This window comes from Lepus europaeus, chromosome 18, assembly GCF_033115175.1.
Source record: "Lepus europaeus isolate LE1 chromosome 18, mLepTim1.pri, whole genome shotgun sequence".
Taxonomy (NCBI): Eukaryota; Metazoa; Chordata; class Mammalia; order Lagomorpha; family Leporidae; genus Lepus; species Lepus europaeus.
The window spans coordinates 32,143,026-32,169,526 of NC_084844.1; the positions used below are offsets into that span (position 1 = coordinate 32,143,026).

At 46.6% G+C, this 26,501-nt stretch overlaps 1 protein-coding gene across 3 annotated transcripts; it reads left to right on the top strand.

Moving 5' to 3' along the window:
- DGKE (diacylglycerol kinase epsilon) lies at positions 1-26,146 on the top strand. Of its 3 annotated transcripts, XM_062175665.1 has the most exons (11): positions 1-490; positions 6,232-6,391; positions 7,767-7,886; positions 10,885-11,028; positions 11,272-11,429; positions 12,304-12,355; positions 17,159-17,272; positions 19,005-19,076; positions 22,275-22,402; positions 22,613-22,724; positions 23,066-26,146. In XM_062175665.1, exons 1-11 carry the CDS (start codon positions 27-29, stop codon positions 23,243-23,245), a joined length of 1,704 nt encoding a protein of 567 aa, XP_062031649.1. In that variant the 5' UTR covers positions 1-26; the 3' UTR covers positions 23,246-26,146. The 3 variants fall into 3 exon arrangements, with proteins under 3 accessions (XP_062031649.1, XP_062031651.1, XP_062031650.1); XM_062175667.1 differs by lacking the exons at positions 22,613-22,724; positions 23,066-26,146 and having other exon boundaries at positions 22,279-22,392; XM_062175666.1 differs by lacking the exons at positions 22,275-22,402; positions 22,613-22,724; positions 23,066-26,146 and adding an exon at positions 20,007-22,254.
- Positions 26,147-26,501: the final 355 nt, after the last annotated feature.

A 26,501-nucleotide genomic window follows, 5' to 3' on the forward strand; every position in this document is an offset into this window, starting at 1 on the left:
CGGGTGGACCGGTCCTCGGAGAGAAGATGGAAGGGGAGCGGCGGCCGGCGCCGGGCCCGCCCGCCAAGGGCCTGTTCGCGGACGGCCAGCTGGTCCTGTGGACGCTGTGCTCCGTGCTGCTGCCCGTGGCCGTCACCCTGTGGTGCAGCCGCCAGCGCTCGCGGCGGCAGCTGCACCGCAGGGACATCTTCCGCAAGAGCCAGCACGGCTGGCGCGACACCGACCTGTTCGGCCAGCCCACCTACTGCTGCGTGTGCGCGCAGCACATCCTGCGGGGCGCCTTCTGCGACTGCTGCGGGCTGCGCGTGGACGAGGCCTGCCTCCGGAAGGCCGACAGGCGCTTCGCGTGCAAGGAGATCGTGCTCAAGAGTGACGCCGGGGCGCCCGACGCCATGCCGCACCACTGGATCCGGGGCAACGTGCCCCTGTGCAGCGCCTGTGCGGTCTGCCGGCGCCAGTGCGGCACGCAGCCCAAGCTCTGTGATTACAGGTAGGGCCCCTGCCCGGGGAGGCTCGGGGGGGAGGCGGGCCTGTGTGCAGCGGGTGTGAATCCTTGCAGATGGCCTATGCTGCGCGCTTTGCCAGCATGCCCGGTGTCGTGCCAGCGCGGTGGCACCGCAGCCGTTTGCCGAGACGAAGCGCCTATCTAGACGCCACTCCTTGGCCGCCCTGCCTTGGTGGAGCGCCAAGCTTGGCCCTGACTCCTGCCGGGAAGCCTCGGGGTACTGCCTGCTTCCTGGGCACTGCATGTTGCTGTGTGCTGGGCTGTCGTTGGTGATCTCCCGGCTTTGCATAAGGCAAAACGAAGCGCTGGGAGGGTTGGCTTACGCCCTTCCTCCGCACGACTGTTTGGGCCTCGGTGCCCTGCAGAGAGCGTACAGGATGAAAACAAGTGTCCCTGCCAGGCAGCCCTTGGGGCACCTCGCGCTTGTTGCCGTGGTGAAATACATCCAAAAAGAACAGGGCTCTTCCGAAGTGACCTTGATTGAGCCAAGAATGTTTTCATGGCTTTGGCACACGCAGTAGGCAACGCACTTGTGTTCTTGAATAGTGTCTGAGACAGAGGATGCCTTGGGCTCCTGTCGGAGGTGGGTGGGAGGGACGCTGCTTCTCGGATCATCTGTGCTGGCTCCCTGCACCCTGGGGAAGGTTGAAGGTAAAGGGGGACCAGCTCGAGACCTCTGACCTCTGACCCCTGACCCCTGGGAATGCTCACACCTCGCCTTCTCTGAACCTGGGGTCTGGACATCTTCATTGTCACGGGTTTTATTTCCAACGTGTAGAAATGTGCATAAACACGTTTAAGAACTGAAAGAGAAAGCAGGCACTAGAGAGGAAGCTTCTGTTTTGTTTTTACAGGGGAAAAATAGTTTTTTACGTAACATGAGCACTTTTATGTCAATATCTGTTCTTAAATCTTATTTTAATTTTACACTTCAGATGTAGGCAGTAAATTTTCAAAATCTTGTGTTAGACAGCTACAGAGTTTTGTAGCATTCTTATGTGATGTCTTTAGGATTTAGAGTGTTCTGTCTTCCCTCTTTACTGGGAAGAGCCGTTACCCATGACCTTCTGTGCATTTCATAATGAATCGACCACTGTTACATTTCCTTCCCTTTTCTGTATTCGTGCAGAATTAGATAAAGATGGCCTCTGTAAATATCTGACCCGTATTTCAGATACTCCAGGATGGATAACCCCAGCACTTCTGGTCCCTCACCCGGAGGAGCTCCCTAAAACCGCACATCTGACCAAGTCCCCGCTTCCCTTCACAGCCTTGAAATTGCTGCCTGTGACTTACACCCTGGGTCTGACAGCGTCAGCTCCCCAGTGCCCAGTGCTCACCGCCGTGCACCTGCACCGCTCGGCCTCTGCCCTTCCAGGCTGAGCTACCACCACCTACACTGAGCTTTGTGAACCAGCCACACTTGGCTGTCTGCAGTTTTCTGCAAACATCACAGCTTGTCTCAGGGCCCCTCTTTTTGCCCTTTTCTTGCTGACCAGCTTCTGGGCATCCGCAAAGATGCACCTGTGTCCTCTCCCCCAGGGTCCCTTGCCTGACCTGCTCATTTTCCTCTAGCATGCCCTCTGTGTGCGTGGTGAGATCATATCCTGTGCCTCAGGGCTTCTCAGAGGAAGAACCCTTAGATCCGATCTGTTAGAAACGCAAGTTCTAGGGCTGCCAGATGCTGCAAATAAAAAGTGTTTGTCGTATTTGGGACAGACGTACACCAAAAATTTGTGGTGTTTACTTGAAATCCGGATGTTGACTGGGCATCCTCTGTGTGTCCCTGGCCACCCCAACCCCACCGCAGACCCCACTGCACCAGATGTGTGGACGGGGATCAGCAGTCTTTGGTTCAGCAGACTCTGCGGGTCATTCTAGAGTTTGGAGAACCATGCCTGTGATTTTGTACCATTTAAAACCTGAGCCTCTGTCCTGAACCTGTGTCCTCCTCCTGCTGAGCACAGCGAGTGCCTCCTTAGCCTGTCCTTGTGGGTTATCCAGCGGCCTGTTCCCAGCAGGCTGCACTAACCGCCCACGGTGGTCATGGTCTCTGTGTGTCCAGGAGGAAAGAGCGCGGTGCCCTGAAGAGCTACCTGTGAACTGATTATGTTAGTGGACGGGGAGAGGCAGGTTACAGTCTGTTGAAGCTTTCTCTCTGAGTAAGGCTTTCTGCAGGAGAGACAAATTGCTGTTTGGAAGCTTTGCCAGGACGTGCCTGTCTGGGTCTTAGCCAGCCCTGGGGAGGGCTTCTCCCGCCGCTGCATCCCGTTCCCAGGGAAACCTGGGAGCTCAGCCCCACAGGTTAGTTCTTCAAAGGGCAGGAATGACCACAGAGCCCGAGGGCCTGGCGACCTCAGCAGAATACACCACAAACACCCCTTGGTCATTAGTGTGTTTCACTGGCATCTTCTCTCTCCATCCCCATCCTTCCTTCCCCTCATCTCTCTTCTGACTCCGATCGGGAGTTGGGTTCTGTTTTATAGTTTCGTTATAGTCATTAAATAAGCTTTGGTTCTTGTACTCTTCTGCCGCTGGGGAAGCAGCCATGTGACTGATAAAGCCTTTTCTTCGTTTCACCCCTGCAAGACATACACCTGCTGAGGAGTCAGAGGAAGCTCCTGACTCTGAGAAGGCAGTTCTAGAACGGCCGCTGTAGTCTCTGCCTCCAGCCTAAATGTTGTGTTTTTGTATCCTATTGGTTTGTGTTCCTTCATTTCACAAATCACCTGCAACAAGGCCTCTAAATAAACTTCAAAGCAAAAGATAGGTCTGTATCTGAGAAAAATAAGCTTATGTTTATTAAAAAGTTAATTTAAGAGAAAACGGAAACGTGCTTACAGTTAATATGGTAGGCAAGAGGTTGATATGTTCGGTAAATGGAAGTGCAGCAGGGGCCGGCGCTGTGGTGTAGCAGGTAAAGCCGCCGCCTGCAGTGCTGGCATCCCATATGGGCACCGATTCAAGACCCAGCTGTTCCCCTTCCAATCCAGCTTTCTTCTATAGCCTGGGAAAGCAGTGAGGATGGCCCAAATCCTTGGGCCCCTGCACCCGTGTGGGAGACCTGGAGGAAGCTCCTGGCTCCTGGCTCCTGGCTTCGGATTGGTGCAGCTCAGCCATTGCGGCCACCTTGGGAATGAACCGGTAGATGGAAGACCTCTCTCTCTCTCTCTCTCTCTCTCCCCCCCTCCCTCCCTCCCTCCCTCTCTCCCTCTCTCCCTCTCTCCCTCTCTCCCTCTCCCTCTCTCTCTCTCTCTCTCTCTCTCTGCCTTTCCTTCTCTGTATAACTCTGACTTTCAAGTAAAATGAATGAATCTTTAAAAAAAAAAAAAAGTGCAGGCAGGTGTTGACGCCTGGTAAAAGATGAAGCTAGGATGTTCGTGAATTCACTAAGGCAGGCAGGAAGCGTTTCCTCAGAGAGGCTCAGAGGCCTCCAGTTTAAAACAAGAGGAAGGGGGCCAGCGTTGTGGCGCAGTAGGTTAAGCCTCCACCTGCGGCACCAGCATCACATATGGATACCAGTTCTAGTCCCGGCTGCTCCTCTTCTGAGGTTCTAGTCTGACTGATCCGGCTCTCTGTTATGGCCTGGGAAAGCAGTAGAAGATGGCCCAAGTGCTTGGCCCCTGCACCCATGTGGGAGACCCGGAAGAAGTTCCTGGCTCCTGGCTTCGGATCAGCTCAGCTCTGGCCATTGTGGCCATATGGGGAGTGAACCAGCAGTTGGAAGACCTTTTTCGCTATCCCTCCCTTTCTCTGTCTGTAACTCCACCATTCAAATAAAAATAAATAAATAAATAAACAAACAAACAAACAAGAGGAAGATCTTTGCTATCGAGTCATCAAGGAAATTAAGTACAAATCAGCACCGTTAATGGGCAGTGCCTGTGATGAACTGTGCTGGTCCCAGGCACATGGGATAGACATGGAGTTCTGCAGGGCAAGGCTGGCTCCCATAGCACTAACCTCTGCGGTTGGCAGAGAATCTCATTTGTGTTGGGGCCGTTCATCCCATCTCTAATTTAAAGATAACCTGTCCAAATGTTTCAAAAGGCAGAATAGGGGTTTAGGTAAATTTAGTATATCCATATGATGTAATATTATACATTTACAAATCATGGCTTTAAAAAAGATTTAGTGGCATATGGAAATATTCATGGTACAATGTGGGAAGAAAAGCAGTATCTAAATATATATGTATCATATTCCTAACCTGAAAAACATAGCTCTATAAAACTGAGAAGGGCTAGATTAAAAAGTTAAGAATATCTCTGACTGGTTTTTACTCTGTGCCTTTCAGTATTTCTAAACTCTAAAGCATAGGCTAGCGTGTTCTTAGAATGGTTTTAAAAATACATGCAAGGTGTTGGTGCTGTGGCGTAGGAAGTAAAGCTGCCACCTACAATACTGGCATCCTATATGGGTGCTAATTTGAGTCCCAGCTGCTCCACTTCCGATCCAGCTCCCTGCTATGGCCTAGGAAAGTAGTAGAAGACGGCCCAAGTCCCTGGGCCCTTGCACCTCTCTCTCTCTCTCTCTCTGCCTCTGCCTCTGCCTCTCTGTAACTCTGCCTTTCAAATAAATAAATAAATAAATCTTAAAAAGTAGTCTGTGAATATATTCTGGTTTTTAGGAACTCAAAGTACAAGCACTAACACGTAATGTTCTTCCTATCCCTCGGTCCGGGTCCTTCCCAGAGGAAGCCATTAGGAAATAATTCAGTGGTCATTCTTTGAGGTTACTTTCAATAATAAGCTGTTGTTTTGAAGTGAATGATGGGCCAGTGGGTGGGTGGGGGAATTAGACGCAGGCTGCGTAGCCAGTTTCTCAAGCTTAGTTTGCAAGTAAGCCTCGCCGGTTACTGTGCGAGTTACTTTACAGTTTTCTCTTTAACCAATAATTCTTTTTAAGGGTAGGCAGAACTCCTGAGTAAGCAGCAGAAATTGCTCAACAAATCTGAACAACCAGAGGTGGGGGAAACCTCTTAAAATAGAAGGGCCCTGCGGTGGCCTCCAGGTGAAGGAGAGCTTGGCCCCTTTATTCATCTAATTACAGCCATTCTTTTCTGCTGCCCTGCCTTTGTGCCCTCAGATCAGCCTTGTCTGTGAGTGGATTAAATGCTCAGCAGATTAGTGGCAGAGCCCCAGGCCCTTGCCAGCCTGTTTGAGCAAAGCAAACATAAACATATACATTATTTTTGGTTACCTGTCTCTCCCCCACCCCCAATGGGCTATTTCACTCTTTACAAACCAGGAGACTTGATGCTGGGCCCCAGGAACTCTCCAAGGGCCAGGGCAGTGGGGATGTTTAAGCAGTAGGGAGTTGAGGCCTCCAGAACCTGTTTTGGCCAAAACAGGACTGATTGGTGACCCTTTGTTCTGGGTCAGCTTTGGTTTCTGTGGTACTCACCATGTGACAGATTTCAACAGAAATTGTTAAAGTATGTATTCATTTTCAGAGTAATGGCAATATAAATAATGCATTTATATGCAAATAAAGGAAAATGCAGTGAGAAGGTTCTGTGCACATTGTCTACCATTTGATGTAAGGGACCCTAGCTTTTGGTGTGTTTAGGATGGGGTCCTGGAACCAGTCCCCTGAGGATACCAAGGGATGACTCTATGTTTGTTTGTTTGTTTGTTTGTTTTCCTGACAAGAATGATTGGTTTGTGGATCAGTAAACTTGCACTTCAAAATTAACGAATGCTTCTGTCGCTTCCTTTCCTCAGGTGCATTTGGTGTCAGAAAACAGTGCACGATGAATGCATGAAAGCCAGCTTAAAGAACGAAGAGTGTGATTTTGGAGAATTCCGAAACCTCATCATCCCGCCCAGCTACTTGGCTGCCATTAGTCAGATGCGAAAGGACAAGAGAAAAGATTATGAAGTGGTAACTACGGTTTACTTACGTGCTTGATTCCTAAAAAAAGATTGTTTAAGTCAGGGCATAAGACAGTTCAGGCTGTGTATGGGAGAAGAGTTAGGGCCAGGAATAAAATAAGCATAATAAAAATGTCAAGGCCAAGCTCGGGGGAAGTACAAAGTCATCCTGTAAGCCATAAATCCTGCCCGTTCCTAGTGATGTGGCACAGATTTCAACTCCTGGGTTCTTTCATGTCTGGAGCAAAGCAGGAAGCATCAAACCAGTGGTTCTAACTGCATCCAAACCCTTGGAGAAATTTCTTTTTAAATAGATTCATGAGCCCACTCCTAAAACCACATCAAATGTTGTAGATTTAAAAAACCTACATACATATATATATATATATATGTATTATTTTAAGGTCCTCAGATGATTCTGACAAACAGCTAGATTTGGGATTCTTAATCATTGTCAGTCAAAAGAAAACATGGATTTTCCTCTGACCTTGTTCTAAAAAAAATTGTTCCATTTAGAACTTTACATAGGATCCCTTGAAGTAAGTTCACATTGCACGTTAGATGCTACCGCAAGTAATGCTGGAGTTAAAGTGCAGTGTGTATGTATATGCATGAAAAGCAGCACGGATACAGCTCCCCATCTTTATGTTGCTCTTGAGTACTGACTATAAAAAAGGACAGACTTAAGTCCTACTTGAATATTCCAACAAATTTATTTTGTTTTAAAATTCAGCTTTACCTTGTTGAAGCTCAGATTTTCTATCTTAACCATCAAGCCTCCACATTGTGATACAGATGGGTGATTTTTCACTGTACAAGCCCCTTCCTGAGTTCACTCTGAGATCACTAAGTAAAGCTATGGAATAGCTTCCTCGGTGGTTCTGTCCACAAGGAGAGGGCAATGTGGCAGCATACATCCAGCAAAAGAAGGTCAAGGTGAAGGTGGGAGAACGGTCGGTGTCCATCCCGCAAGAGGCTGGAGGACCGTGGGACGTATTGCCCAGCAGAGAAGACTGGTCAAAGGTGCAGTGCTTGTGGGTTTGAGCACAGAGCAGTGAGGGGCAGGAAACAGCCATTCCTAGTTGACTTGGGAAACAAAATCAGAATAGGCTGCCTTATAGTGAGTCCCTTCTTAATGCATCAGAGCATATGCTGGGTGACATATAGAACAGAAGATGGTCAGAGATTAAGCAGAAGCTTCAACTAAGCTCTGTGGTCCCCTTCCAGGCTTAGACTTCTTCCATTTTCACATTGTTTTGACAGCACCAGTATGGTTTGAATTTCAGCAAATTACAGCACCATTGTTATCAAGGTGTGAAAAGTAGGTGCCTGCCACCTTTGAGATGTTAAACCCTTTTCACTCTGGTTATCATTTTTTTTTTAAGCTAGCTTCTAAGCTTGGAAAGCAGTGGACCCCATTAATAATCCTAGCCAACTCTCGAAGTGGAACTAACATGGGAGAAGAACTGTTGGGAGAATTTAGGATCCTGTTAAATCCTGTCCAGGTAAGTAGAAAGCTTTCCTTTCTTTATTAATCTTGCATTATCCCTAAAATGTAGTGAATAATGCCTTTGATCATAGCAAAGAATAATAATGACAGAAGAGTGACACCACTCACATATGAGGAGGAACAGGAGTCCTTGAGTAGCAATAGACAGTGGTACATCCACTTTGACAGTTTTGTTTTGTTACTGTAAGATTTATTTGTTGGGGCTGATGTTGTAACATACCCAGTAAAGCCATTGCCTACAATGCAAGCATCGCATATAGGAGCCAGTTCATGTCCTGGCTGCTCCACTTCCTGTCCAGCTTCCCTGCTAATGGGAAAAGCAGCAAAAAAAAAAAAGCCAAAGTGTCTGGGCTCCTGCCCAGATGAAGCTCCTGACTCCTGGTTTCAGCCTGGCCTAGCCCTGGCCATTGCAGCCATTTGGGAAGTGAACCAGTGGATGGAATCTCTCTCTCTCTCTCTCTTTCTCTCTCTCTTTCTCTCTCTCTCTCTGTGTGTGTGTGTGTGTCCCTTTTTCTCTGTAACTGTATTTCCAAAAATTTGAAATGGAGGGAGGGCGCGTGGTCAGCGCTGTGCCACAGTAGGCTAAGCCTCTGTCTGTGTTGCCAGAATCCCATATGGCCATGGTTTGAGTCCCAGCTGTTCCTCTTATTCAGCTCTATGCTCATGGCCTGGGAAAGCAGTAAAAAAATGCCCCAAGTGCTTAGTCCTCTGCACGCACATGGGAGACCTGGAGGAAGCTCCTGGCTTCAGATCAGCCCAGCCCTGGCCATTGCGACCATTTAGGGAGGAACTGGTAGTATGGGAGGCCTTTCGCGCTCTCTCTTCCTCTCTCTTTCTGTAACTCTACCTCTCAAATAAATAAATAAAATCTTTAAAAAAGAAATTTGAAATCAAGAGCCTGAAACTCCATCTGGGTCTTCCACATGGGTGGCAAGAGCCCAAGCACTTGGGCCATCTTCTGTTGCTTTCTCAGGTGCTTCAGAAGGGGGATGGATTAGAAGTGGAGCAGCTGGGCCTCCAACCAGCATTCATATGGGAGGCAGGTGGCAGCTTAACCTGCTGTGTCATGATGCCAGCCCCTTGGCAATTTCTTAAAAAGTTAAACATACATTTGCCTAGCAATCCCACTTATAAGAATCTGCACAAAGGAAGTGAAAACATGCATCCCACAAAGACTTGCTTGCAAGTCCTCATTGCAGCATGATTCATGATGGCCAAAAAACAGGAGCAGGTGGACTGTCCCATCAATTGGTGAGCAGATAAACAAAACTACAATGTACCCATACAATGGGATACCACTGGGTGAGGAAAAGGAATGGCTGACCACTGACATGTTAGAGTGAGTGAGCCGTGAAGAACCCAGACACAAGGGCCTCTCATTTATGCCACCTGCCCAGAAAAGGCAGATCCACAGGGGCCGTAGGTTGGGGGTTGCCTGAGGCTAGGAATGGGGACTGCAGACAGGCATGGAGGAACCTTACTGAAGCGGTTAAGAGTTCTGACCTGAGTTGTGGTGGTGGTCGCACAACTAGCAGTCATTGCCTTGTTCTCTTTAAGTGAGTGAATTTCATGGTATGTAAATTATACCTGGTTTTAAAACAAGGGGAAAAAAGAATCTTGACATTAACATTGAGGGTACAGGCTAGCAACTTGTGGACAACTAAACCCATTGTGCAACCATCAGGTAGTAAATTTTTTCCTTCTTTTCAGTTTTTATACTTTCTTTCTGTTTTTAATACTTTCAGTATTACATTACTTAGGGAAAATTACAAAAAAAAGAAAAAAAGGGCAGATCACCTACATTTTCCCCACACAACACATGTTCTCATTTGTTCGTGTCACTTGCACAGTCTCTACATCTATGTATTAATAATGCTGTCATAATCTAGATACAAATTTGCATTGTTTTATTAATGGTATATTTTCCCTGTTTCAACGTAGTCTTCATAATTACATGTTTAATGGCTAGGAGAGTTCATTGAATGGGTGTATCATAATTTATCCAGTCACTTGCTGTTGGAGGTAGAGAGTGTCCCCAAGGTTGTAATATGATAATTAATGCAACGGTGACTATCTTTCTCTTCAGAACATTTTTGTATTTTGAAATATTTTCCTAGGATCATTTACAGGATTGGTGACCTCAAGCTTCCTTGCATTTTTGTATCATTTCTTGGATATTGCGGAATTATTGTCTAACATGCTGTGTAATTTGTATTAACTTGAACTAGTGATTTTTTTAAACAAAAAGTATAAAATATGAAACACTGGGCAGGTGCTGTGGTGTAGTGGGTAAAATATGAAACACTGGTTAGAGATGAATTCAGCCCTTGTGGAGGAGGAGACGGTCGGGTATAATGGCTAGACCGTGAGTCTGGATTTGAATTGTGGCTCTTTTTTTTTTTTTTTTTTTTTTTTTGACAGGCAGAGCGGACAGTGAGAGAGAGAGAGAGAGACAGAGAGAAAGGTCTTCCTTTGCCGTTGGTTCACCCTCCAATGGCTGCCGCAGCTGGCAAGCTGCGGGCGACGCACCGCACTGATCCAAAGGCAGGAGCCAGGTGCTTCTCCTGGTCTCCCATGGGGTGCAGGGCTCAAGCACTTGGGCCATTCTCCACTGCACTCCCGGGCCACAGCAGAGAGCTGGCCTGGAAGAGGGGCAACCGGGATAGAATCTGGTGCCCCAACCGGGACTAGAACCCGGTGTGCCAGCGCCACTAGGCAGAGGATTAGCCTGTTGAGCTATGGCGCCGACCTGAATTATGGCTCTTGGCAAGTGATTTGCCTTCCTGGTCAGCACAGGAGGCCCACTCCCGCCATGTAGAGTGGGTGTGAGAAGGAGCCCCACTGAGTACAAGTGCAGGAGGCACACGCCTGGCTTGTTGTTAAAGATACATACATGGTAACTGGTACCTTTTTCAGCCGTGTCTAGTCATCTACTCATGGAAGGAGAACCGGGTTAGAGAAAAACAATTCTCTCCTTGTTCTTTCCTTTCTAGGTTTTTGATGTGACCAAAACGCCCCCTCTCAAGGCTCTGCAGCTCTGTACCCTCCTTCCCTGTAACTCAGCTCGGGTGCTTGTCTGTGGAGGGGACGGGACCGTGGGCTGGGTGCTGGACACTGTTGATGAAATGAAGATCAAGGTACAGAGGCACTGGTCACAGAGCATTGCTGAGATAAGTGACACTGGGGGGGGTGGTGGCTTTTGTTACCACGCAGGGTAACAGGCAGCTAGGAATGAATTATTACCATGAAGCACTTTACTCAGCCTGTAGCTGCGATTTTTGTATCCTTGTTGGTTTGGGCTTTAAATTTTACAAAATATCATTACCCTACAAGTGTTCTGAGGAGGAAACTCTAAAACAAATGTATGTTCCATGTTCCAGGGACAAGAAAAATACATTCCACAAGTTGCGGTGTTGCCTCTGGGAACAGGCAACGACCTGTCCAATACGCTGGGCTGGGGTACAGGCTATGCTGGCGAAATCCCAGTGGCACAAGTCTTAAGAAACGTAATGGAGGCAGATGGCATTAAACTCGATCGGTGAGTGACTCTGAGCCGAAGGAAGACGTCTTGAGCTTTGGGAACATCATGCGATATATAAATGAAGACATGTGTAGTTAAATGTAATTTAAATGTAAAAGGCCATTTTAGTCATACTTACACCCGGTACTTCAGAAAGTTCATGGAAAATGGGAATTAAGAGTTAGTTTATTTTGGCGCAAAGATTGTGAAATCCATGCAAAGTTTTTCATAACATGCATTTCCCATGAAATTTTGAAGACCCCGTGTATGTGTGGATTTTAAAGATTTTTGGGGGCTGGTGCTGTGGCACAGCGGGCTAAAGCCCCAGCCTACAGTGCCAGCATCCCATATGGGTACTAGTTCGAGTCCCATCTGCTCCACTTCCAATTCAACTCTCTGCTATGGCCTGGGAAAGCAGTAGAAGATGGTCCAACTCCTTGGGCTTCTGTACCCACATGGGAGACCCAGAGGAGGCTCCTGACTCCTGGCTTTGGATCATCTCAGCTCTGGCCGTTGCAGTCATTTGGGGAGTAAACCAGCGGAATGAAGGACTTCTGTCTCTCTCTCTGAGTCTACCTCTCTCTAACTCTGTCTTTCAAAATAAATCTTTTTTAAAAAAAATTTTTTTTGCATGAAAACAAACTTATATTTTAATTCCATTTTCCGTAAAAGTTTTGAAGTACTCTCATACATGGGTACTGCTGTTCCATTATTATATAGGACAAATAGATAGGCCATGCTGAGAACCTAGGACATTTGCACGCTCACTCAGATATGATCACTTTTTGAAATACTAATTTACCAGAAAAACATTATCTAGTAGACATCCAGAATTCAGTTATGTTGGTAAAAAGTACTGACTTTTCCTCTTTTTTAACTTTTATATTTTTAGGTGGAAAGTTCAAGTAACAAATAAAGGATACTACAACCTAAGAAAGCCCAAGGTATGTGTCAGTGCTTCATTGGGAGTAGTTGGAGCGAGCACATGGGGTGCACAGCTGTGGCCTTCTGTGGGGGACACCGAGCTCTGGGGCTTCTCTGAGGTTGGTTACAGAGCAGAAAAGGCCCAGCGCTGCTCTACGGGGCTGGGATGGTGAACAGTAGGGAGGCTGCAGGGGCGTGGCGTCCAGTCTGTCTCTGGGTGAAACTGTGTAGATAGCAGAGGGGGAGCCAAGGACTTCGGGGGGAGAAGCGGAAGAGACAGTATACAGTTGGCAAAGAGCAAGTAACACACACAGAGAGCAGACCTGTTTCTTTAAACGCTCCTCTGGAGATACTGTGGAAATAGCTTGGAATAGAAGCTGGCACTAGGGTAGAAACTAGGGGAATCTTAGGATACGGGTAATCAAGCACTTTTGAGAGCTAGAACTCATCAAGACTTGACAGTCTGTTGGTGTGAAGGGAAGAGAGAGGAAACACAGGTTATTACTAGGCTTCCAGTTGATAATGATCACAGCTAAGGAAATAGAGATAAGAAAAACAGATTTCAGCTTTAGCTTGGAAGAAAATGAGTTAGATTTGGGGGTATCAACCCAGAAAACTGTGGAGCACTGACAAAGATTCTGGAAGTTGAGGCTTATTTGTCAGGAACAAGGAAACCTAGAGCTGTAGATCGAGGAATCCAGGTGGGGCTGGGGAGGAAGGTAAACCCAGCGGGCACAGTTGCCTGCGCTGGGGCTGCTGGAAGCTGCCAAAGTGTAAGAAGAAGATTGGGAACACAGCAGTGGAAGCCTTGAGGGTAAAGCCGAGCCATTGAGAACAGCGTGCGGAGCGGAAGTGGAAAGTAGGGCTCCTGCATAGCTGGCAGCCACTGAGCGGAGCTGCGGTTCTGGTGTGACTGTCTACATGCTGAACACGTGGGAGCAGGAGCAAGGAGCCAGCTAACGAGGCTAAGAACTACATCTTAAAAACAGACATATTTTGGGGATGTACTGATGAAGAGGGGACTCGTGTAGGGAGTCAGAGAAGGCAGTTCTAGAAGGTGGGTGATAAACAGCAGTTGATGCCGACTTGGAGCCAGGGTGCTCGGGCACACGCCTTTGTGGCTGGCTTCATCCTGGCACAACTCTGCCTGTTAGGAGTCTCAAGGGAGCAAAACCAGCAGATAGAAGATCTCATTCTGAGTCTTTCAAATAAAATAAGTACATTTCTTTTAAAGATAGTAAGTACTTAAAATTGGAAAATCATGAAATAACAGTTGGAGGTGGGTGTTTAGCCTAGACATGGAGACACCCGTCTTAAGAAGCCTGTATCCCACCTCAGGGTATCTGGGTTCAATAGCCAGTTCTGGTTCCTAGCTGCAGGCAGCTTGCTGCTAATACAGGCCCTGAGAGGCAGCAGGTGATGGCTGAGAACTGGAGTCCCTGCCACCCCCGCGGGAGACCCAGATGCAACTCCCAGTTTCTGGTTTCAGCCTGGCCCAGTCCCAGCCATTATGAGCACTTGGAGAAAGAACCAGTGGATGTGAATGCTCTCTCTCCCTCCCCCCTCCCTCTCCATATAAGTAGAGAAGGTGTTGAGAGATTTTCTAAAATGCATCCTGTGTGTAAAAGTACTCGTCATTTATCATAATACCTGAAATACCAGCATTAAAGATATATGTCTCTTTTTGGTAATAGCCAGCCTAGCAGGTGTAAGGTGATACTTCATTGTGATTAGTGCTATGCTGAGCATTCTTGCATATACCTGTTGCCAATTTGTGTTTTGACAAGTGTCCAAGACCTTTGCTCATTTTTAATAGTATTATTTTCTTCCAAGAGAATAGTTTGGATTCCTTGTTTCTTGGGTAATGCAAATATTTTCTCCCAACTGGGTGATTTTCTTGCTCTGTTAACTATCTCTTGGCTGTGCAGAAGTTTGCTAATTTGATGTGATCCCATTTATCTATTTTTGTTTTCAATGCCTTTGCTTTGAGGATCATTTCCAAGAAATCACTCTTGCCAGTGTCACGGAGCTTTTGCCCATTTTCTTTGGATAGTTTATAGTCTGTTCTTAACATTGAAGTCTTCCATAAATTTTTGGTTGATTCCGTGTAAGGAGTGGAATGAGGAGCCATTTCCATCCCTCTACATGTGGACATCCAGTTTTCCAAACACCATTCATTGAAGAAACTGTCCTTTCCCTGTTGTGTGTTCTGGGCTCCTGTCTTGAAAGTCAGTTGACCATAAACGGGTGGGTTTACGTCTGGGCTCTCTACTCTGTTTGTCTTGGCTGATGATGTAAGTGTTGGTGAGGATGCAGAGAATGGGGAACTCTCATGTGCTGTTGGTGGGAGTGTGAAGTAATACAACCATTTTGGAAAACAGAATGGAACTGCCTCAGAAAAACTAAAACTAGAACTTACTGTATGATCCACTGGTTCCATTTCTGAGTATTTACCCAAAGGAATTGAAAGCAGTATGTCATAGAGATACTGGCACTCCCAAGGTCATTACAGCAAATAACCAAGATGCAGAATCAGCCTAAGTTCATCAACGGGTGAATGGATTTTTTTTTTTAATTTGGTACATATACCCAATAGAATCCTGCTTAGCCTTTTCTTTTTGAAGGGCGGTAGGGGTCCTATCATTTGAAACAACATGGATGAACCTAGAGGACATCACATTAAGTAGGCCTGGCAAAGGGAGACGGACAGCGTATGATCTCACGAATGTGTGACATCTGAAAGAGTTGAATTCATCAGAAGTAGAGTAGAATGGCAGATACCAGGGTGGATGGACAAGGAGAGACATTGCTCAGCAGTCAGATGGGAGAGTGAGCTCAGGTGTTCTGTCACACAGCACGGTGACCACAGTTAAGAATGTTTCAAAATTGCTAAAAGAGGGTTCTAAATGTTCTCGTCATAAAGAAATGGTAGAGTTGAGGATGACTGACATGAAAAAAAAAATGTTTTTCTCATCCATACCAGAATATACTGCTCAATAGTAAAAAGGAGATAACTGTTTTAAAATACTTATCAGAGGTCACTCTTCCAAAGAAGGACTTGGGCAAAATTTTGTGCCAGTTAGGTGATTCAAATAAGAAGGCATACTCTCTCCACCCATTTGCTATCAGAAACAAGATAGGCCACTAAGAAAAGTTATGCTGGGGCCAGTGTTGTGGCATAATGGGGAAAGTTGGCCCCTGTAATACCAGCATCCCATATGAGTGCCAGTTTGAGTCCCACTTGCCCCACTTCCAATCCAGCTCCCTGCTAATGTGCCTGAGAAAGCAGCAGAGGATGCCCCAAGTCCTTGGGCCCCTGCACTCACATGGGAGACCTGGAGGAAGCTCCTGGCTCCTGGCTTTGGCCCAGTCCAGCCCCAGCCACTGTGGCCATTTGGGGAGTGAACTAGTGAATAGAAGATCTCTCTCTCCCCTTCTCTCTCTCTCTCTTTCTCTTTCTTTCCTTCTCTCTATAAGTCTGCCTTTCAAATGGATAAATATTGTTAAAAGGAAGTTATGCCACCATTAATAGGGTGCACTCATCTCTGTGGAAGAAATTTCAAACATACACAGCAAGAGAGAACCTCATTCTTTCCAGGAGTGGGAACATCTGGTCCAAAGGCCATATAAAGCCCTCAAAATCATTTGATGTGTCCCTGCCAAAGCACCTGCAGGCAGGACTCGAAATTCAATAAATCTGTAGCAGGCCAGTTTTTAAGTTGATAATTTTGTATGGTGTTATAAGTACCCAAGTGACCGCTGGTATGTTGAGATGCTTATTCTGTGCCAGACGCTGTCCCGGGTGTGGGAGCTTTGGCGGTGCAGGTCTTCCCCTCATGGAGCTCGTGTTGCTCACCTTTAGTTCCAGAATTACTGGGAAATGGACAAGAGGAATTTTAGTAAAAAATAAAGGCAAATTGATGTAAAAGTTTTCAGTTAAATTGATGTACTTTTTAAGATGTTTAACGTGGGTTTTTTTTTTTTTAAGAATTGAGATTTTAGTTATATTTTGGCAGTGAAGGGACAGATTTAGTGACTCATAGGTCCATGAGAGACAAATGCAGAAAGGAGGAAGAAAATGAGCAACTGAATTTCAGCTTCGCCCTAGAAGGGGCTGAGAGCATCTTTGACTTGGAGAACAAGAGATACACTGAGTAAAGGCAGGATTTTCAGATGGCAGGAAACACATGAGAATTCATACCTGATGATATCACGCGTTCCAGCAAAGCAAGATCACGTGAGCGTAGCAAAGGGAAGGGGCTGATGATGAGAGACTTCAGAGTTGTACTTTTCCAGATAAGCTCCTGTGGGTTATGGAAAGGAATCGCCCCATGATGGATTGGAAATAGCAAGCTGTAAACAGAGAGAATTGTAACTGCAAGGCTCTCACCAGCAGTGCCCAGCAGCCTGGAAACAGCCAAGAAAGGGCACGTGAAGCAGATGAACAATTCAGGCTGATAGGGGCGAGGAGAAAGCCAGAGATGAGGTGCTGCAGAGCACAGAGGTGGACGTGGTTGGCCACCACGTCCAGGCTGGATCGGAGAGGGTGACAGGAGCAGAGAACCCAGTGGATACGATCCAGGGGAGCAGCCTCACACCCAGAGGGGAGCCAAGGCAGGGGGCCAGGTATGGGACTCCGCAGGCCAGACAGGCGTGGCCAAGGCGGGTCCTGTCCATAACGGGCAGCCTTGAACTCATGCTTCTTCCTGAACACTGTCAAAGTACAGGAGGAAAAGAGCAGAAAGGATCAGATTTGCGTGGTTCAGGGTGGGACAGGCGTGGACAAAAGCTCATCTGTTGCTCATCCTCCCCGATTCACGCAGGAATTCACAATGAACAACTATTTTTCTATCGGACCTGACGCCCTCATGGCCCTCAATTTTCATGCTCACCGTGAGAAGGCACCATCCCTGTTTTCTAGCAGAATTCTTAATAAGGTGTGTTGGATAAAATAACATTTGCTGCTTATCACTGAAGGTACAGTAAAAATCAATAGTTCACTATATTTAACACTCTTAGATGCAAGTTGAACTAGCGTATGGACTCACTTACCTGCTCTGCTTGTGTAAGACTGTCAAACTGGATTTTTAAATCTTAGAGCTGTCCAAATTTTACGGTACGTGATAGCTTATCTTAAATGGTGATGAAAGTGGGAAAGAAATGTTAGACAGAATAAATTTTTGGTAAAGTCGTTAATGAAAAATTAGATTCCATTGGCCTGGGAAAGCCCCAGGAGGCAGTCGAGGCACAGAGAGGAGCAATTCATTTCTACAGCTTTAGGCCACAGCCATCTCCAGGGCTGATGGAAGTTTTGTTCTATAGTTTTTTAAATGACTTTTGGCGATTGAGCAGTAGAATGCGAAGCATAATGTAAAACAGTATTCCTGGTTCTGTTTACAAATATCTCAAATTTTAAAATCGCCTAGCAATTAAGACCCCCTCATCCCACATTGGCATACCTGGATTTGATGCCTGTCTCTATCTCCTGATTCCTTCTAATTGGCTTCCTTCTAATACAAACCCTGGGAGGCTCAAGTAATTGGGTTCTTCCCACCCACCTGGAAGACCTGGCTTGCGCTCCCAGCTTCTAGGTTCTGCTTGGCCCAGTCCAGCCCCAGCACTTGCAGGCATTTGGAGAGTGAACCAGTGGATGGAAGTTCTGTATCTTTAAAAAAAATTTTCAGCCAGCGCCGTGGCTCACTTGGCTAATCCTCCGCCTACAGCGCCGGCACCCCAGGGTTCTAGTCCCGGTTGGGGTGCTGGATTCTGTCCTGGTTGCTCCTCTTCCAGTCCAGCTCTCTGCTGTGGCCCGGGAAGGCAGTGGAGGATGGCCTAAGTGCTTGGGCCCTGCACCCACATGGGAGACCAGGAGGAAGCACCTGGCTCCTGGCTTCGGATCGGCGCAGTGCGCCGGCCATGACAGCCATTTTGGGAGTGAACCAATGGAAGACTTTTCTCTCTGTCTCTCTCTCACTGTCTAACTCTGCCTGTCAAAAAAAAATTTTTTTTCTTAAAAGTAGATAATGTTGCTATTTATACAGCTCAGCATCTCCGTGCTTCTGGCGGCTTTTCTGAATTCAGAAGTGATGGTAAAATGCTTGCTAAGTTTTGTCTGCATTGCTTTCCTCAAGTAACCTGAAGTACTGAAAAAAGTGGAATTTTCTTGTTTTTATGCAGTATTTCTTTTTAAAATGTAGCTTTTTGGATAAACAGGGAGAAAACACCATGTGCCCCTCAAAGAACAGGCTAGTTAAACTGTAAAGCAGTGGCTTCTACGGTCCCCTGCTAGAAGAGAGGGATGGTTAATGTCACTTGTTGTACCACAGGTCAGCTAGAACTGTTCAACCCTTAAGAGCACAATAGAATAAAGCATCACATTTCAACAGTGCCCAAGCTGCCTGCAACACGTGAGAGACATTTTACACTGCATTTTACCTGGGCACCTTCCCTGCTGTCCCACGTGAGTTCCAGTTTAAGAGGTGTTGGATGGAGCGAGAGGTCGCATCCCCGAAGCATCCCTTTGGGGCCCTTTCTCCCCTCAGAATCCAGTCCATTCTAAGAAAGTGCGATCCAACCGTCAGATCAGACAGCTGGGGCCCACTGTGTTTTCCTTCATGTTTGCAAGGTTTGTCAGGTTGTTCTAATATGATTTTTGCCCATTTTTCATAGGCTGTTTACTTATTCTATGGGACCAAAGATTGTTTAGTGCAAGAATGTAAAGATTTGAACAAAAAAGTTGAGGTAAGCTACTAACGCCTTCTCTAAAGTTTAAGATGGTATCTTGCTTAATCATAAGACTCTTTTGTTTAACAGAAATCCTCAGCTTCCTATTAGTGTCTTTTGGTAATGTATGTGGGGTATTTGCGCCAGGCACTTTGCTGTACCCAGTAACCTCAGTCCTCACCATGACTTTCTAAGGCAGGGAGTATTACATTCCCATTACAGAGACGGGAAAACTGCACACATTTATTCACACAGTACCTGCATAATCAGGATTGGGGCCGAGTCTTAGACACTCCAGAGCCTGTGTGCCATACTGAATGATAACAAATTTGTGGAGTTCTCAAATTCAGTGCCTGATACATCATAAATGCTCAGAGGAAGTTTACATGCAAGTTTAATTCAGTTTGCTTTTGTGAGATCTCTCTCGAACATACTAAATCAGTAAGATAGGATATTGATGACTGATGTTGCTGCAGTACCCCTAACATCATTGTATGGCAATATCTTTGTATATATCTATTCCTTACTTCCAGAAAAATCTGTAATGGTTAATAGCAACCATAGATAGTAATAGAGAAGTGGATGTCGTGTTGAAACTTGGAACGCCAGCATCCTATGCTGGACTGCCAGTTTGAGTCCCAGCACTTCCACTTCCAACCAGCTCCCTGCAAATGCATCCTGGGAGATAGCAGAGCTTGGGCTCCTGCCGCCCACATGGGAGGCCTGGATAGAGTTTCAGGTTCCAGGCTTTGGCCTGGCCCAGGCCTGGCTGTTGTGGGCATTTGAGGAGCGAACCAGCAAGTGGAAGTTCGTTTGTACACATTTGCTCTCTGTCTTGCTCTCTGCTTCTCTCTATGTCCCACTCTGCCTTTCAGGTGGATGAAAAGTGTATTTTTATATTTATGTTTTTAAAAGATTGATTGACTTACTTATTTATTTATTTGAAAGGCAGAGCAACAGAGAGAGAAGGAGAGACCCAGAGAGAAAGATCATCCATCAGCTGATTCTCTCCCTAAATGGCTGCAATAGTCAGGGCTGGGCCAGCCTGAAGTCAGGATCCTGGAACTCCATCTGGGTCTCCCATGGGGGTTACAGAGGCCCACGTACTTGGGCCATCTTCCACTGCCTTCCCAGGTGCATTAGCAAGGAGCTGGATCAGAAGTGGAGCAGCCAAGACTTGATCCGGCACTGTGATATGGGATGCCAGCATCACAAGCAGCGGATTAAACTACTGTGCCAGTGTCTACCCTAAATAAACAAACACTTCTTAAAAAAAAATTTTAATACAGAGAAACCTAGAGCTAGTACAGTATAGTCAAAAGACAAGAGATGATGCATAGCTTGGGAGAAAAGAGTGGGAAAAGAAAATGAGCATGGCCCAAGGAGCTGATTATCCATTACCAAGGAAAGCTGCTGCCAGCAGGAAGAGCAAGAATTTGCATTTAAAAAACGTCATTGCTGCTTTATCATATTTCCTTTTCCTTGGCTTGGATAGTATTGGTAGAGTGAAGCACATAAGGTAGCACCTTATTTTATTGTCTGATATTTAATTCCTTTGAGGTCACCCACAAAGTGCAGGGCACTGGCATAGGTCCTGCAGATCTAGTGACAGATCCCTGTCCTAAGGCAGGGGCAGGGAACGTCTGGTCTGTGGGCTGAGGAAGGCCACAAAGTCACGTGGTCTGGTCCTGCCAAGGCAGCCACGGGCAGGACTCGCAATCCAGTGCATCAGTTTTGAAAGATTTGTTTATTGGGAAGGCAGAGTTATAGAAAGAGAGTGGGAGAGACAGAGACAGATCTTCCATCCACTCATTCACGCCCCCAAATGGCCGCAACGGCCAGGCTGAAGCCAGGAACTTCATCTGGGTCTTTCATGTGGGTGGTGGAAGCCCAAGTGTTTGGGCCATGTTCTGCTGCTTTCCCAGGCACATTAGGAGGGAACTGGATCAAAAGTAGAGCAATTGGGACTCAAACTGGCTCCCATATGGGATGCCGACATCTCTGGTGGCTGCTTAACACACTGTACCACAATGCTGGCCCCTGGGTAATAATTTTGTATGGCCTACAAATGATGTTATAAATACCCAAATGGTCTTTGGCAGAGAAAAGCTTCCTTACCCCTGCTCCAAGGTTCCAGTCTCAGGAGAAGAAAGGTACTTACCTTGCAGTAAGACAACATGGGGAGGGACGTGCTCAGGTCTCCTGGAAATCAGCAAGAGCCAGGCATGACCCAAGGACGACAGGGACCGTCTAGGGGAAGTGACAAGCTAGAACCTGAAAATCCAGAGTGAGCTCAGTGAAGAATGTCCCAGGCTAAGATCAGCACATGCCGAGGGCCCAGAGGTGTATAGTGGAATGGGGCATGTTTGAGTCTGAGCTGGAGCCCAGGAACAGGAAGGAAAGAGGCAAGCCCTGAGGCTGGGGAAATGGACAGGGCCTGAGTCCCAGCAGGTCCTGTTGGCCTGTTGTGGCACTTGGATCTCATCGTGAGCACAGAGCCACGCCACTGAAGGGCCACGAGAGAAGAGTGACACCGGGGGCAGACAAGCCAACTCGGGAGGAATGATGGGAAAAGAGAGAGCTAAAGGATCAGTTGCTTTTAGCAAATTAATTGGATGAGGAGGATGAAGACAACAAAGCGAGACAACGCCCAGGTTTCCAGGGAAGCAGGCAGGGAGGGCGGGACAGACTGGCACAGCCGTGGCACATGGCGCCATCAGTGCAAGCGTCATGCAGGCAGTTGGACACGTGGGCCTGGCCCAGCTTCCGTCTGCGGCTTTAGCAGTTAACGGTGCGGAAGTGGCTAGGGCTGCCCCCCAGGGTCTGCAGCAGAGGAGGAGCTGGACACGTAGCTGGGAGGAAGCTGTGGGACAAGGCAGGAAGCAGGGCTGGCAGCAGTGACTGAGCAGTGATGTCCCGAGACGCAGGGTGGTCCCCGGAGAGCCGGGGGCGGGGCTGAGTCAGGTGCACTGAGACGGTGAGCTGGAGAGGCCCGAAGAAGTCTTGGACTTTAGCAGAAAGGGTGTCTTGTCCTCAGTGCCCTGGACAAGTACACTGGCCCTGAAAAGCGGGAGCCGCCAGGCCCTCACGTGCGGGAGGAGGTCTCCCCCTCAGCAGGCTCTGTGGCCTCGTGTCTGCACACACGGTCGGAAACTCCAAGGGCGCTGTGGGGAGTGGCGTGCCTTGTAGTAACTAACTGCTTGCCTTTCTTTAAAGCTAGAGCTGGATGGTGAGCGAGTAGAGCTGCCAGACTTGGAAGGCATCATAGTTCTGAACATTGGCTACTGGGGCGGTGGCTGCAGGCTGTGGGAAGGCATGGGAGATGAGACCTACCCGCTAGCCAGGTGCGTGCATTGCTGTCCGTCCCCTCCATCACTGATTGCATGGAAGCACTGTGTTGTTCTCAAAGTAATATTTTTCCCCCAAAGTTTCCTTTTTTTATGTGTACCTCATTAATACTAAGTTGACAGCCACCTGGTTAAAAAGTAACTGCCCCAACTTGGCTGATTTTCCTGCTGTGCATCAGAGACTTCTAGTTCCTTCTCCCAATTTAGGCATGATGATGGTTTACTGGAAGTGGTTGGAGTATACGGGTCTTTCCACTGTGCCCAGATTCAAGTGAAACTGGCGAACCCTTTCCGAATAGGACAAGCACACACAGTGAGGGTGAGTGACACAGGGCGGGGCCACCGGTCCATGGAAGCAGGTGTTCATGCCGTAACGGCTCTGGACAGCTGCTCACGGCCCATACTATTGGTCACCCTACATCAGGGGCTCGAGTAGGATGGGGAAGAAGAGACAAGACACCTGACCCTCAATGCAGCTGAAAAAAATCACATGGCCCCTGAAAAAGAATCCCTTACACCGCCTGCCAATAAAGATATAGTCACGTTAATTTTCTAAAAATGAGATACAGGAGGGTGAAGGGGCTGTGGGTGGTCCTTGGGAGAAGCACCCTCCTGAACGCTATTGGGACTGACGCTTGTCTGACTGTTCCCTAACATCAGCTGATCTTGAAGTGCTCCATGATGCCGATGCAAGTAGACGGGGAGCCGTGGGCCCAAGGGCCCTGCACCGTTACCATAACTCACAAGACCCACGCCCTGATGTTGTATTTCTCTGGAGAGCAGACAGACGACGACATCTCCAGTACTTCTGACCAAGAGGACATGAAGGAAACCGACTAGACGGAAGCGGAAATGCAAACTTCGCCTCGCCCCCTCCCAGACAAGCAGCTGCAGCTCATCCAGGAGCAGACGGACGCGCTCTGTCAGTCTTGCAGTCTTGATGGCACTAGGAGTGGGACAGGTGTACATTTGTGTGGCTAGCACCCCAGAAACGGCCAGACTTCCTGTTATTTACAAACGCCTGTTCTTCTTTTCCAGTGAAATACTTCAATCATACAGCACTGACTTTGAAAAGTCAGAGAAGGTGGCCCAGAGGTGGACTGTTGTCCATGGCTGTGTGTCTGAAGAGTGAGCCTGGCTCAGAAGGGTGCCGGTCTCAGTCCTTACTCTCGAGCCGCACGCTTGCTAGACACAGGATGTGCGTGGAAACCTCGTCTCCTCTTCATGTTAACGAATGGACACCACAACATTGTACACTCCCTTGCTTTTGTGAAAGGACCTGGTTATTGTCACACTGGCTTGGTTAATGCTTGCCTGCAGCCCAAACCAAGTGATTCGTACATACTGATTTTCAGGAAACCCCAAGAGGAGAAAAAAAACAGTACTTTTAAGTCATTATAATTCAAATTGTAGGATTATTTTCAGAGCCCCCAGATGTTGCTTAATTAACTCTGTGAATGACCAGGCTGAACTGCAATTCAGGATCTGTTTTCTAGGCCCAGGATGTCCAAGAGAGAACAGGATAGATGAATTGGTAAAAGTAAGGGCCAGAGCACTTGACTGAAAGACACGGGTTCTGAGCTGGGAGGTTCACCAGCTTCTCTTTTGACGAAGAGACCGTGTCAACATGTGTTTTTATATGTACTGAAAAGGAACTGGCCTGATGCATCGCTCAAAGAATGTTCAAGGCTGACTAACAGCTTAAAGATTCAGTGTTCGTGCAGTGCCTTGAAATACAGCCGTCTTTGCTATCTGAAGCACTCCACCGAGCCTCCCTCGGGGAAGGCAAGTGTACAGACCTCTGCTAAAGTGTTTGTATCATATTTATTTTAAAATGAGATCTATATTTTTAACTTATTTATTATTTACCTTCTGACTCCTGTGTTCAGTGTTTACACTGTGGAGCTTTATTTAATGAGTTCAGTTGATCCCATTGGTTCTGCTAGACACAATGGATAGAAATTCCGCCTACTGACTAATTAAAATGCTAAGTGAATTCGCCTGGCAGATGTATTACCTTGTTATTCTGATTCTCCAGAAATAGTCTTTAGTGTCTGGGGAGGTGGGGGGAGTCGTGAAAGCACTGGTAAACTACTGTGGAAAGTTGAAAGATTTTGCTGCATGCTTTTTGCCAAAAGCTATCGAAAGGCTGGTTTCATGATTACCCATAGAGGGCGCTCTTCTGTTCTTATCCAGCCTGCCCTTAACGCCCCGTGGCTAAGCAGGCTCAGTGGGCTCCGAGCCCGGTGTTTTGAGACAAGTGGTCCGTTGTGGGCTTGGCGGTCTCCCGTGGCATTAATCTCTGCAGGATTAGAACGTGTCCTCCCACACGCCGTTGTCTTCCTCCCGGGGCCTGTTCGCAGTCGTTGTCTGTGAGTGGCCACAAACTCGCACCTGAGTCACTTCTGGTCCGGACCGTGTTTTGAAGCAACGACTTGGTAAGGGATGATCAGGTCATTCCACAACATGCTCTTATCTGGCTCAATTAGCAGCTTCACACCTCCACGGGTGATGCCAAATACTCACCTTGAAAGGCTGTGTGCGCCGCTGTGTTTCCAGCTTATTCTCGCACTTTGAGGAGCTCGCCGTGGTGTGGCGATGGCAGCGTTTTGTAGATTGTCCTTTAGGGGCTGATCATGTTTTGAGTGTAGTGAGGTTTATTCTTTCATTCATGATCAGAATTGTTACAGATCCCGCGTTTTATAAATACACTGTTAAGCTCACTTTGCTGCAGGTTATATTTCACATATAATTTGTAGTGCTAACTATAGTAGAAGCAAAGTACCTAGTGAATTTGGGATGTCAGAGTTTAACATAACAATGTCATTGTTTTTTAGTTGCTAAAAATGACCATAATGTTACACTGGATTTAGGACAGGTTTATGTAGAGTGCCCTCATTTATTTAAACAAATCTTTACCCTTCATGATGTGTTTTTGCTGCCTTTTTCACTCATGCAGAATTAACTTTTACTTAGGAAAGTTGTTTCAGATTACTGTATCATAAAACATGTCATTATCTTGTCTTAGCAAAATTCACTTACTTTTTTAAGGCACGTCTACCCAGCATTTCAAATAAATGTATAGGCTTGTGCCTTGTTTAAATAAATACAATTTGTGAGAGATACAATTCGTGTTTGCAAGTTAGGTATTAAGATCATAATTGTTTATATTACCAGGGATTCTACACTTGAGAAAATAATTTACCATAAGATTTTTCTCATGTTTCATTTAAATTTGTTCTACTAAAAAAACTACATTCTCAGGAAGAAAAAAGATAACTATAATAATTCCATATATGTGTCCAGCTTTCCCTCATCTTGTGCTTTGCTAACACATTCCTAAAGCCTCGTAAACTTAGTGGCTTAAATACTGAATACCTGGCAGCTCTCATAGATCCTATAATAGATGAGGATAATTTTCAGTGATAGAAATAAAATCGACTTGTGTTTTAAAATACGAGTTGCCTAGTGGTAAGAGTACATGATATAAGTGTGTTCTAGGTTTTCTGCAACAATTAGCTGTGATCCCTTAATGTAGCTAATGTTCATAAAAGTTTTATAGTCAAAATAATTTATTTTTATTTTTTTAGTGTATATAAAAATGTGTAGTGTCTGCTTTTTGAAATACATTTGCCTCCTTAGAGTTGTAAACCCTACTGTGACTCAGAAGTTGTAAAGATGTTTTTGTGCTATAAAAGTGAATACTACCAGCATGTCAAAGGAAGATTAACTTGCATTTGTAATATGAAATAAAATTCTATTTCATGTATATTTTGGAATCAGTGGTGCGCTGATGTGGGACTCAAACTGGCAGCCTTATGGGATGCTGGCACTGCAGGCGGCAGCTTTACCCGCTACTCTGCAACGCCAGCCCCTCTATCAGTAATTTTAACCCTCCTCATGAAAATAATTCCAGGTCAGTATAGTTTTATCAGTGAATGCTATCAAACATCTGAGAAAGATATAATACCAGTTTTATACAAGTTTTTGCAGGAAATAAAGGAGGAAAGAACAGTTTCCAATTTACCTTTATGAAGACAACATGACCTTGATGGCAAAACCTGAGGAAGGCAAGAAAACTAGAGACCCCCGCCCC